The sequence below is a fragment of the Salvelinus namaycush genome, chromosome 28 (genome assembly GCF_016432855.1).
Source record: "Salvelinus namaycush isolate Seneca chromosome 28, SaNama_1.0, whole genome shotgun sequence".
NCBI lineage: Eukaryota > Metazoa > Chordata > Actinopteri > Salmoniformes > Salmonidae > Salvelinus > Salvelinus namaycush.
Window position 1 is genome coordinate 26912633 of NC_052334.1, and position 12199 is coordinate 26924831.

At 42.3% G+C, this 12199-nt stretch overlaps 1 protein-coding gene and 1 pseudogene across 2 annotated transcripts; one reads left to right on the forward strand and one right to left on the reverse strand.

Moving 5' to 3' along the window:
* Window positions 1-3324: 3324 nt before the first annotated feature.
* LOC120023306 lies at window positions 3325-5803 on the forward strand (annotated as a pseudogene).
* An 830-nt stretch (window positions 5804-6633) lies between these two features.
* Window positions 6634-11548, reverse strand: LOC120023428 (sushi domain-containing protein 6-like). 2 transcript variants are annotated; one of them, XM_038967445.1, is made up of 8 exons: window positions 11331-11548; window positions 10748-10899; window positions 10082-10273; window positions 9558-9947; window positions 9245-9439; window positions 8908-9046; window positions 8177-8568; window positions 6634-8066 (listed from the first exon to the last, which is right to left on the reverse strand). In XM_038967445.1, exons 2-8 carry the CDS (start codon window positions 10863-10865, stop codon window positions 8041-8043), a joined length of 1452 nt encoding a protein of 483 aa, XP_038823373.1. In that variant the 5' UTR covers window positions 10866-10899; window positions 11331-11548; the 3' UTR covers window positions 6634-8040. The 2 variants fall into 2 exon arrangements, with proteins under 2 accessions (XP_038823373.1, XP_038823372.1); XM_038967444.1 differs by having other exon boundaries at window positions 9558-9950.
* Window positions 11549-12199: the final 651 nt, after the last annotated feature.

The following is a 12199-nucleotide window of genomic DNA, read 5'->3' on the forward strand; positions in this document are numbered from 1 at the left end:
CAATCAGGCCCTGAAGGACTGGAATTGCCCACCCCTGGTCTACCATATAAAAAGCTTTGGCCAAGTCAATAAAAATAGCAGCACAACATTGCTTAGAATCAAGGGCAATGGTGACATCATATAGGACCTTTAAGGTTGCAGTGACACATCCATAACCTGAGCAGAAACCAGATTTCATACCAGAGAGAATACTATAGACATCAAGAAACCAAGTCAGTTGATTATTGACAAGTTTTTCCAACACTTTTGATTAACAGGGCAAAATAGAAATTGCGATATAACAGTTAGGATCAGCTTGATCTCCCCCTTTAAATAATGGACACACCGTGGCTGCCTTCCAAGCAATGGGAACTTCCCCAGAGAGGAGAGACAGACTAAAAAGGTCAGAGAAAGGCTTGGCGATGATAGGGGCAGCAACTTTAAAGAAGAAAGGGTCTAAACCATCTGACCTTAATGTTTTTTTGGTGTCAAGTTTAAGGAGCTCCTTTAGCACCTCGGACTTAGTGACCGCCTGCAGGGAGAAACTTTGTAGTGTGGCAGGGGAAAAAGTGGGAGGAGCGTTGGGGCTAGTCGCTTTAGAAGGGGTGGGAGATGAGGAAATGTTGGATGGGCAAGGAGGCATGGCTGAGTCAAATAGGAATCCTGACATAATGAAGTGGTGATTTAAAGAGCTCAGCCATGTGCATCTTGTCAGTAACAACCACATCATCAACATTAAGGGACATGGGCAGCTGTGAGGAGGAGGGTTTATTCTCCAGATCTTTAACCATTTTCCAGAACTTCTTGGGGTTAGATCCAGAGAGAGAGAACTGCCCCTTAAAGTAACTAACTTTGGCCTTCCGGATAGTCTGAATGCCGGATAGCCTGAGTATGCGTGTGCCGAGCCTTTTGCCAAATGGAATTTTTGAGGTGGAGTAACTCTGCCAGATCACGGTTGAACCAGGGGCTGAACCTGATTTTAATTCTCATTTTCTTTATGGGCCGTGTTTGTTAACAATACCACTGAAAATATTAAAAAAGAAGGTCCAACTGTCTTCGACAGAGGGGATCAAGCTGATTCTATACCATTTTACAGAGGCCAGTTCATGAAGGAAGGCTTGCTCATTAAAGTTTTTTCGCAAGCGTTTGACAAATCTGGACAGGTCGTTTCACTGAGCAGCCATTACGAAGACAGGCTGTAAAACAGTGATCTCTAAGGTCATTACAGAAAACACCAGACTGATACTGATATATTTGTGAGGATGACATCAAGGAGAGTAGCCTTTTCTGGGTGTTTGGAGTCATACCTTGTGGGATTGGTGATAATCTGAGAAAGATTTAGGGAGTGCCATTGCTTTAGGACTTGGTCAGGTGGTTTAAGCATGTCCCAGTTTAGGTCACCTAGCAGGACAAATTTAGACTTAGTGTAAGGGGCCAGGAGAGATCTTAGGGCATTTAGGATACAGGCCGGCGCTGATGGTGGACGATAACACCCAGCAACAGTCAACAAATAGCTATTTGAAAGTTTAATGCTTAAAACTAGCAAATCAAAATGTTCGGGGACAAACTTGGTGGAGACAACCGAGCACTAAAGGTGTTCCTTGGTAAAGATTGCCACTCCACCACCTTTGGAATATCTGTCTTGCTGAAAAAAGGTTATAACCAGAAAGGTTAACATCAGTGTTCAAAACACTCTTTCTTAACCATGTCTCACTAATGACCAACACGTCTGGAATGGAGCTGTGAACCCACACTTTCAATTGATCGATTTTAGGTAATAAGCTTCTAGTATTTAGGTAATAAGCTTCTAGTGTATATCAAGGGAGGCCAAATACTTGCTGGCTTCCCTTGCATTCAATACTACGTGCAGCAACAATGTCATTCTATTTTTGACCAAACAGCATCAGATAGATAAGCTACACATATTGAGACAGGCTACACATATTGTTTCGTTTGCTGGGATGCTTTCTCTGGTGAGATACAATCGAATTGAAGGAAATTTATGAAACACAGAGAGAGTCGAAAGATAAGTAATTTTGTATGTTTTCGTATTTTTTTCTTGGGAAAGCCTGTGTTGCCTAGGCATCCATGAATACACACCACTGCATGAAAGACAGGAGGATTCCATTACCATTTCTCTACAAGTAGGGTGAGTCAATGTGTTTTTTCTATTTGCACAAACGCACACACACAAATCAGAACCATTGACAGCCACCATATTTAGCTTATTTTGATTGGACTAAACTGTTTTTGGTATTTTTTTAGTTGTCACTGTACTAGACTAAGGATAGGTGATTTGATGTTGTTGAAGTTGAAATGGTGCTGGAATAGTGGAGGCAGTAACTGTTTTCTTTGCGACATGCGGTAGGTAACTCTGCGTGGTTCAAAATCAATAGTTGTTTAGTAGTCTGAAAATGTCGGAAACATTAACTTGCTTGACCATGCTGTAGGTCATGTAACTGCTTGTTACATACAATATGCTTCGTGGAGAAGGAGAATATCTTAGAGCGCTCTGAGAAATGCCAAAGGGTAATATTAACCGCTGCATGGTCAGAACTGAGTGACAATGGCATGCATTTATAGAGTAGTCTACTAACTCTCTGGACTGGTGAGACATAATCTGCATTGCTACAGAGTCATTCAACATTACAGGACATATTTTAATCATATTTTGAGGTGAAATGTCACCTGGTAGCAAAATACATGAATTAATAGTGTTGTTCAAGTTTCATCTTGTATATGAATTGTGCGTTTGAATTGAGTGATACATTATACACTGAGTATACCAAACATTAGGAACACCTTCCTAATATTGAGTTGTACCCCCCCAACCCAGCAGCGTTGCAGTTCTTGACGCAATCTTTTGTCTTGCCCACACATACACAATCCATGTCTCAATTGTCTCAAAGCTTGAAAATCCTTCTTCAACATGCCTTCATCTACAGTGATTGAACAAGTAATTGAACAAGTGACATCAATAAGGGATCATAGCTTTCACCTGGATTGACCTGGTCAGTCTTTGTCATGGAAAGAGCATGGAAATGTCATAGAAAAGGTACGGTATGTTTGAAAAACTCTGTTTTTGTAGCAATTTCAAGTACTAAACTGTCTTATTGTGAAAATAGTAATACTCGTGGAAGTGGATTCAAAGTTTGATCACAACGTTGAAGTGTAACAGAGTAAACAGGATGAGTTTTAACTGCAGTTGATCAAGTCCACGAGACAACAAAGAACCCTTTGCTCTCCATTGACATAGGATATATTTTGTCTGTTTGATTTTTACTTTCTGTGTCTCAAGGTATAATAAATATAAAGTAAATGAACAACTTTGGGATGAATGGCACCATGAACCAGACAGAGGGGCAGCACAGAGACAACTATGACGTTTGGAATGGCAGCAACACCTACAACATCACACTTCTCAATGTAACCGCTGTCTTCCAGTCCCCTCATCCCCCCTGGTCATGGACAAGGCCATCAGTGGCATCACCATCATCATCCTCTTCATCACCATGGTGTCCCTGGGCTGCACCATGGAGATCTCTAAGATCAAGGCCCATATCCTGAAGCCTAAAGCGGTGGCCATTGCAGTGGTGGCCCAGTTTGGTATTATGCCTTTCACTGCCTTCAGCCTGGCCAAAATCTTCCAGCTGGGCCCCATAGAGGGTGTGACCATGCTGATCTGTGGCTGCTGTCCGGGGGGAAAACTCTCCAACATCTTCGCCCTGGCCCTGAAGGGTGACATGAACCTCAGGTGAAACTCATTGATATGTCTGTTGTGAGGAGATTACAGCAGTCTGCTCCATCAGGCTGCTGAGGGTTTTCAGCATATTTACGTCAGGCCACAGAGGCTATTAACATGTCGGACAAAACCTAAATGGTAACTTCTTGAAAGTAAATTTGTTTCACAATAGAAAAATACAAATGTTGAAATAATTTTGCACATGGCATGAATGCTAAACAAAAAAAATCACACAAACTCAGTTAATAAAATATGGAATGGAAATTATAAAAAGTTTCATTCCCCCCTCTCTTTGTATCCTACAGCATTGTAATGACCACATGTTCTACTGTTTTGGCCGTGGGTATGATGCTTCTGCTGCTCTTCCTATATTGCCATGGCTTCAATAACTTGGAAAATGCTGTGCCTTACACCGGCATCACCATAGCTCTCATCATGACACTAGTGCCCTGTGCCATTGGCATAGCCATCAACCATTGTGTACCACAGTACGCTCAGATCATCATCAAGGTAAACTGAAATACAGGGCCCAGATTCACAGTTCTTACACAAAAACTTAAGCTTCTTCAGAAAGAAAATAAGAAGTTCATAATATAGTTCATAAGTTCAATTCCTCAATATCTTAAGATTGAATGATTTTCTCAAAAACTTCTCAAATATATTATTACAATCTTAAAATGTTTGTTGCTAGGCAACCGATTTAGCTAGCTATCTATCTAGCAATGACAATCATGTTAGCATATTTCCTACTGAGATTACTGTTCTAAAACATGTTCTTGGGTTTAAAATAATCAATACTGAAACTCAGATGAAGTTTGTGAGTGAATGAAACATGTTCAATTGCTTTATGAGCGTATTCTCTCACTACCCTGAGTTTAAGAGGGTTTAGCTATTTTAGAATTAAGAACAAATCCAAAAATGTTATTTTAAATAATCGAACTTCTTAACTTTTTGCTTAAGGAGAAACATAAGAAATAGCGCAAGAACATTTCCAATAACCTTTTTGAGGAATAGCAACTTTGCTTAACTTTCTTCATATGTCTATAGTTAATAAAAAAAAAAAATGTCAGTTAAGAATACATTTCTTCTTAAGAAGGTTTTGTGAATCTGGTCCCAGGTCTTGTATTTTTGACCAAAAAAGTGACATGTCTGGAGAGATACACTGAGTGGACAAAACATTAGGAACACCTTCCTAATATTGAGTTGCACCCCCTTTTGCCCTCAGAACAGCCTTCAATTCGTCGGGGCATGGACTCTACAAGGTGTTAAGCGTTCCACAGGGATGCTGGCCCATGTTGACTCTAATACTTCCCACATTTGTGTCAAGTTGGCTGGATGTCCTTTGGGTGGTGGACCATTCTTGATACACACGGGAAACTGTTGAGCGTGAAAAACCCAGCAGCGTTTGCAGTTCTTGACACACTCAAACCGCCTGGCACCTACTAATGTTTTGTACACACAGTGTATAAGAGTGTACCTTTTTATAACATTTTGTTTCTAATGCATCTATACAGCATGTTCTAATTACTAAAGGACATGAATGGATAGCCTCTGTAAAAGCATGCCTGATTTGGCAGAGCTTTTACTCCACAGGTTGGTCTAAGCATCTTACTGATTGCCTACATGGGCATTGGCGTCATGTCAGGCATCTCCATTGGGGGAACAGTGTGGGTGGTTTTCTCACCCCAACTCATGGTTGCACCGATGCCCCTGACAGGCTACCTGCTAGGATACATCATGTCCACCATCTTCAAAGTCAATCATCAGTAAGTGCACTGCTGTATTCATCTGTTCAAGGATGGGGCTAAGGGGCATGTATCCATTCATAGCTATCAATAATAATATACAGTTGAGTGAACCATGTAACAAATATTTTCTCAGATGCAGGACTAGTTCTATGGAGACAGGTTGTCAGAACATCCAGCTGTGTTCCACCATCTTGAAGGTGGCCTTTCACCCGGAGATCATTGGCCCCCTTTATCTGTTCCCACTGATCTACATCATATTCCAGGGAGGCGAGGCGAGGCACTGCTTTTCATCATCCTCTTCAGCTGTTACCAAATCTTCAAGCCACCAGCTTAGGGTAAGTGTCACAGCTGTCTGGATAACACTAAAGTAGGTGTGGCTCACAGAACTTAATGTAGCCGAACCACGCTGTCGTTGGTGTGCCAGACTGTTTGACAAAATAAAGGCAGTCTTTCTTCTAAAATAATCTCTTCTTTCTCTCCCATAGCAAAGCCTGTATACCTGGCAGTGGCTGGTAAAGTGTAGAAAGTAGTAAAGTAGAGTAAATTTGCTATAGGTCCCAGAAGGGAGAAGCCCATAGCAATGGAGAGGGCACAGGAGGACACCAGACCAAATTGAACAGGTCCAGGACAGGAACCACCACAGCAGATGCAACAGAAGACATCAAATGTATGGCATTTTAGGGCAACATAGCTTGTTTGGGATTTGCAGCACAATTTTACCAATGCAACTGTATACTGTAGGTGGAACTAGATACTATCATGTATGGTTGACCCTAGAGTATTTTGACACAACAGGGAATGCCCAGGTATGTTATACTTAGTGTGTAAATCTAAAAAAGTTATAATGTAGATTAAGGTTTGAACCAAATACTAAATGTCATTTCTGTATGACATAAAAGCAGCATATTTGTTCCTTTTGCTGATAGTATGGAATAGCCAAAAATCCATCAGTGTTCCTGTGGCAGTTTTATGAGAAATTGTGTGATGCTTGTAATTACACAAACCTAATTTTCTGCTAATTAATTTTCAAAAAGTAGGTTTTAGAAGTCAATACTATGAATAAAGTAATTCACAATGCCACCTGGTGCTGAAAGAAAGTACACTAACCATAGCTATAAAACTATTCAGTGAAAGAGTTCGGGATTGGTTGACAAGAACAAAATGTTGCACAGCTCAAATTATATTTAATCAAAATTATCACAGGGTATATACAGAGTAAAATTAACTATCTTCACACCAATTGCATTGCTTAGTCCCAAAGGAAATCCAAAGCAACTGAAACCATTTGAATAGGCATGACACTAAGCTTCTGTACATAACAATGACCTGTTTTTCATTAATTATGGTTAACCCAATTAACTTTAGTCTCACATTATGTCCTTATGAGTCCACCAAGGTGGCAAAGTTAAAAGACCCGTCTTAATATAATTTCCCAAGAATTGCAGAAGCGTCAAAGGAACCATGGCTGATCAACAGCATTCTGAACATGAATATATTAAATACTCAATTAAGTTTCCCTATCTAGACTTAATTAAAACAATTTCAAAACAACCCACAAATAAATAGTAAGTATTAGGTGTCCAAGAAACACCAACTATGCTCCAATTTGTTACATCACTAAGCTGTGGCGACTGAAAATGTACATTCATTTTAAAATAATTTTTAGGAATGAAACCCAATACAGATGGTGTTTGTGCATAGAAGTGGAGATCTAAGGCCATTAGAGAAAGAGTGTACTGACATGAATGAGAGAATATGAATGCTAAGCCCAATGTCAATGAGCTGAGAAAAGTTGTGCCTCAACCTTGGGAACACTTGCCTTTAGCAAAATCTTCAAATAAGTGCGTGGGAAAAACATTGAGTTCAAAACCATGATCAGAAAGGATGTGACATCAAATAGTTGTGCCATAAAGAACCCCAATGAGAATATGAAAAGTTAAAATCATACGTTCTTATCATTAAAATGTTAAGAGTAATTGTAAAATCTGTGTATGTGTGAGAATGACTGGTTCAATATAAGTTGCAATGGCCTTCATCATGCCTGTTGTGCTGCAGTGATCATGTAAAAACAGGTTGACATGGTACAAATTGGTGATGGGTGCAATGATTCTCAAAATGTGTTTGCAGCATTAACCATCGAAAAAAAAAAAATACATATGGATTACAAGTAAAGAATTTTCAAAAGGCATATTGAGCCTTTCAAAAAAACCTTCCAACATACTGGGTGCTCTCTCTCTTAGTTTTATGTCTCTGCACTAAGCCAATGGTTAAAAGAGCACGTGTCAGACACTGGACATAGTGTAAGAAGTCCTATAAAATTGCTAAGCATGTATGTACATGTGAAATCCCTCTGTGCCCTTCTCTGGATGGGGGAAGAGGTAACATTCTGCTGAGAATGACACGGCCTCACTTAGTGCCCCAAGAGGAGGTGGGTGGATAGTCTGTTGTGTTGGCAGCTGCTGCAGTGGGGAGCTCCAGACAGGCCTCCGGCTCAACACAGCAGGTCAACAGCAACCCTGTCAGCAACTCTGGGTGTTTCCGTAACATACACCCAAGCGTCTGCAGCATGCTTCAGGCCTCCTTTAACAAAGGCATATCTGCAGGACGAAACAAGATACATCAATACACTATATGCATATACGTGCATTATCAACCAATACATGCATGAAGAGAGGCCTGTTTGGAGAGACATAAATTGACGTCCCACCGTCAGAGTAGTCCATTTCAGAGTTGAGGGGCAGGCTGTGCTGCTCACTGCACGTGGAGTCCCTCCGCTGTGAGGGTGAAGGTGCTGCAGCAGCAGCCTGCTCCAGGCCCCAGCAGGATGAGAGAGAGGAGGAAGAGGCGAAGGATGGTGGTACTGGGTGAACCACTGCCATCTCTGAGAGCTGGGGGAGGGTGGAGGGCCTGGCCTGGGCAATAAGAGGTTCTGTCGTCCCTGCAGCTTGCTGGCCCTCTGACAGCACTATCTGGACCCGGGACTCAGAGCTGAGACTCAGAGCCCCTTCGCCACACACCGCCTCCTCATAGGATGGCAGGGCCACCTGTACCCCCTCCACCATGATGGACACGGGCTGGCCTGACACCCCCTGCTCACGGCTGGGGGAGCAGAGGAGTGGAGCAGTCTTAATACCTAATTACTTTAGACGCTTAAAAAGGAAAGATTCACCCATTTAGAAAGTTATCGTATTTGTACGTTTCTGAGCGATGTACTATCGATCCCCAGGGTCATATCATGCTTTCATGTGTATCTGAGCTATTCATCGTTCAAGCAGATATGAATACAGCCGGAATGAGAAGTTTTGCATCATATGAACTATTTCTGCCTGCTTGAACAGTTATGAGACATGCACACCCCTGGAGTACACACAGCTTTAGTAGGATTAGCCTACTACAGCTGATACTGAATAAGCATGTCTGTGGTTTCAGGCCACTCACCGGCTGTGGTTGAAGGACTTGAGTTTAGGCTGCAGCAGGACAAACAGGACCACTAGCAGCAGGATGAGGGCTACAGAGCTGGCAGTGGAGGCCACAATGGAAAGGGTGGGTATGCCAAACACAGGGGTAGGGTCTCTGTCTGGAAGGGGGGAAGCAGGCAATGAGACCACACTCAAACACTGTCCATTAAAGGACAGACAGTCCTGCCTGAGGCTTCAAAAGGTAGCATAGTATAACTTCATCTTGCAGGTTGATACAACAATAAAACAAATAGTTCAAGCTACCTAACACTGAACTCTGGAGAATAAGACAGTGTAATCACAATATGGTCACCAACCTTGGTCCAGGAGACAGCTAATCTGCATGGAGCCATCCCACTCCCCATCCTGACAGGTCAGGTATTTATAGTCTCCCTTCAGGATGTAGCCTTCATCACAGAAGTACTCGATCACAGTGTGATGGTTTAGTCTATGGCAGGGGGACGGGTGGCAGGTGTAGCCCCCATTCTCTGGCTCAAATGGAGGCAGACACACTGTTGACAAGAAAAAAAAGAGAACCATTATCAGTGAGCGCACAAACCAAATTTTAGACTTAAAAATATGTTAGTGTGTTTGGAATGAATTCAGAGTATTTAGTAAAGCCATTAGTACCATCACTGCGTAAGCAGCGGGGTGGGTCTGAGGACCAGCAGCCCAGGGGGGTGCAGGTGATGATGTTGGGCCCGTCCTCCAGGAAGCCTGGGTCACAGCTGTACTGGAGCACTGTGCCCACGGGGAAGGAACCTCTGTTGGTCTCTGTCAGATTGACTGACCCATGCTGGACCATGAATGGCCTCACACATCCTTGGTTGACACAGCTAATCTGCATGGGGCCATCCCACTCCCCTTCCTGACAGGTAAGATATTTGTATTTGTGGTCTCCCCTCAGGATGTAGCCTTCATCACAGAAGTACTCAATCACAGTGCCCTGGCCTAGCCGGTGGCAGGGAGAGGGGTGGCAGATGTACCTTCCATTCTCGAGCTCAGACGGAGGCCGGCACACTGCTGGTCAGAAACAACACAATCATGTTATAGTTATAATCCTACATTAACTACATTTTGATTTCAACTGGAGAGAAATTATACTCTTCACAATGAGTCATAGTGGTGGCCACATTGTGGAGAGTGCCACTCACCGTCACTCTGTATGCAGCGGGGTGGGTCTGAGGACCAGAGGTTAAGAGGGGTGCAGGTGATGATGCTGGGCCCATCAGCCAGGTAGCCTGGGTCACAGCTGTACTGGAGCACTGTGCCCACAGGGAAGGAACCCCTGTTGGTCTCTGTCAGGTTGACCAGGCTGTTCTGCACCATGAACGGCCTCACACATCCTGAGGAGGGAAGAAAGGGCATATAATTGATGCTAGAATATTCTGATGTTAATGCTCTATTTGAAACAATGTTGTTAAAAAGTATTTCTATGCGAGTGGGTTTTCTGATGCTTATATAATATCAATGAGTCATGAAGGCAGTGGGAGCCGAGTTGGCGCAAGGCAAGAGAGGATCTCTAGCAACAGTTTCAAGACCCCATCCAGCATATTTTACTAATCAGCTATGGGAAGGAGAGGATGTGGGGACTTGACACCTTACTATTGATATTACATGTGGCAGATGTGGGCCAGTTGTTTGCTCAAATAAACCCAATTACGATGTTATAATTGACCACATAGAGCAATGTACATCTAGCATTATTAGACTTAAAGAGAGGAGCTGAATCTTAGCAGGGTAAAAGCAGCAGTAGTGTACGGAAAGGAGGAATGAAGCTGTGTGAGGGAGCCTTTTGCTGAAGATGAGCGATCTCTTACCTGACCCTTGTCCAGTGGATAGCACAGTCAGGAAGAGCAACAGAGAAAGTGACTGCTTGTCTGCTGATGTGGGCAGCCCAAGGGCTTTTGACGTGGACTCTAACATTCCATTGCACATCTTTTACTTCAGCTGCAGAGGTAGTCAGCTCAACCTAGGGGATAGAAGAGCAACCCCGTCCCAGCTCTAGTTATGCTAGCCACATTTGACTGAGTCAATACTAACATTACATTTGATAGCTAGCTAGCCAGCTTGTTACGTTCTGTTAGGTCATACTGTACCCAGGTCCATTTTGTTTTAAGTTAGCTAACTTGAGCCAGTTGTCTTCCTCTCTCGGTTGTTAGCTATCCTTAGCTACATAGTTACACCACAAAACCTGGCAAGCAGCGGTACTAGCTAACGTTATTTATCACCAGACGTCAGCATAATAGCTAACTGCGAATCAAGTAGCTCCAGCTAGAACTAGCTATGCTAACAACAAAACCCTTAGCTATCGACAGTAGCTGCATAGCTAAGTTAGCTCTGCTTGTGGCTAGCAACGTCTGCTATACTATACTTAACTAACGTGTCGCGTTGCATGCTTACCCACACAACAATTCAGCCAGTCAGATCCTCCTCCACCCTCTTCCTCGCTTACTGTGGATACATCTGGATAATAATATCAGTCTCTGTCGAAATACAAAGATAAAAGGCAACTGTACTTCGCCAGATGCATCAACTATGCGCGGTCAGGGGAGACTGGAAATCGTCCCCCGCTAGACTAGTTTGGCGACGGGTAGGCTGAGTTCTTCTTCTGGACTGGGTTCTTCTTCTTTTACGTTTTATGGCAGACTACACCTAATGATGTATTGCCGCCACCTACTGTATAGAATATTGAAACAAAACAAAAACTGTATATTCCCACTCCTTCAGTCACATTCAAATCACACAGTGGTGGAAAAAGTACTCAATTGTCATACTTGAGTAAAAGTAAAGATGTAATAGAAAATAACTCAAGCAAAAGTCACACAGTAAAATACTACTTGAGTAAAAGTCTAAAAGTATTTGGTTTTAAATCTACTTACGTATCAAAAGTAAAAGTATAAACCATTTCAAATTCCTTATATTAAGCAAACCAGACGGCACAATTTTCAAAAAACGTTTTATTGACGGATAACCAGAGGCACACTCCAACACTCAGACATATTTACAAAGCATTTGTGTTTAGTGAGTCCGTCAGATCAGAGGCAGTAGGGATGACCAGGGATGTTCTCTTTAAGTGTGTGAATTGGACCATTGTCTTGTCAAAATGTAACAATTACTTTTGGGTGTCAGGGAAAATGTATGGAGTAAAAAGTACATTATTTTATTTCGGAATGTAGTGAAGTAAAAGTTTGCAAAAATATAAATAGTAAAGTACAGATACCCCAAAAAATGACTTAAGTAGTACTTTAAAGGATTTTTTACTTAAGTAC

Bases quoted from the DNA above. Each gene is read 5' to 3' on its own strand.
- LOC120023428 (XM_038967444.1), bottom strand. From the start codon at position 10,865: ATGTGCAATGGAATGTTAGAGTCCACGTCAAAAGCCCTTGGGCTGCCC. The intron at 9,047-9,244 runs GTTGGTGACCAT...CCCCCCTTCCAG, and splicing joins TAGCTGTCTCCTGGACCAAG to ACAGAGACCCTACCCCTGTG. The intron at 8,569-8,907 runs GTGAGTGGCCTG...CTGCTCCCCCAG, and splicing joins AAGTCCTTCAACCACAGCCG to CCGTGAGCAGGGGGTGTCAG.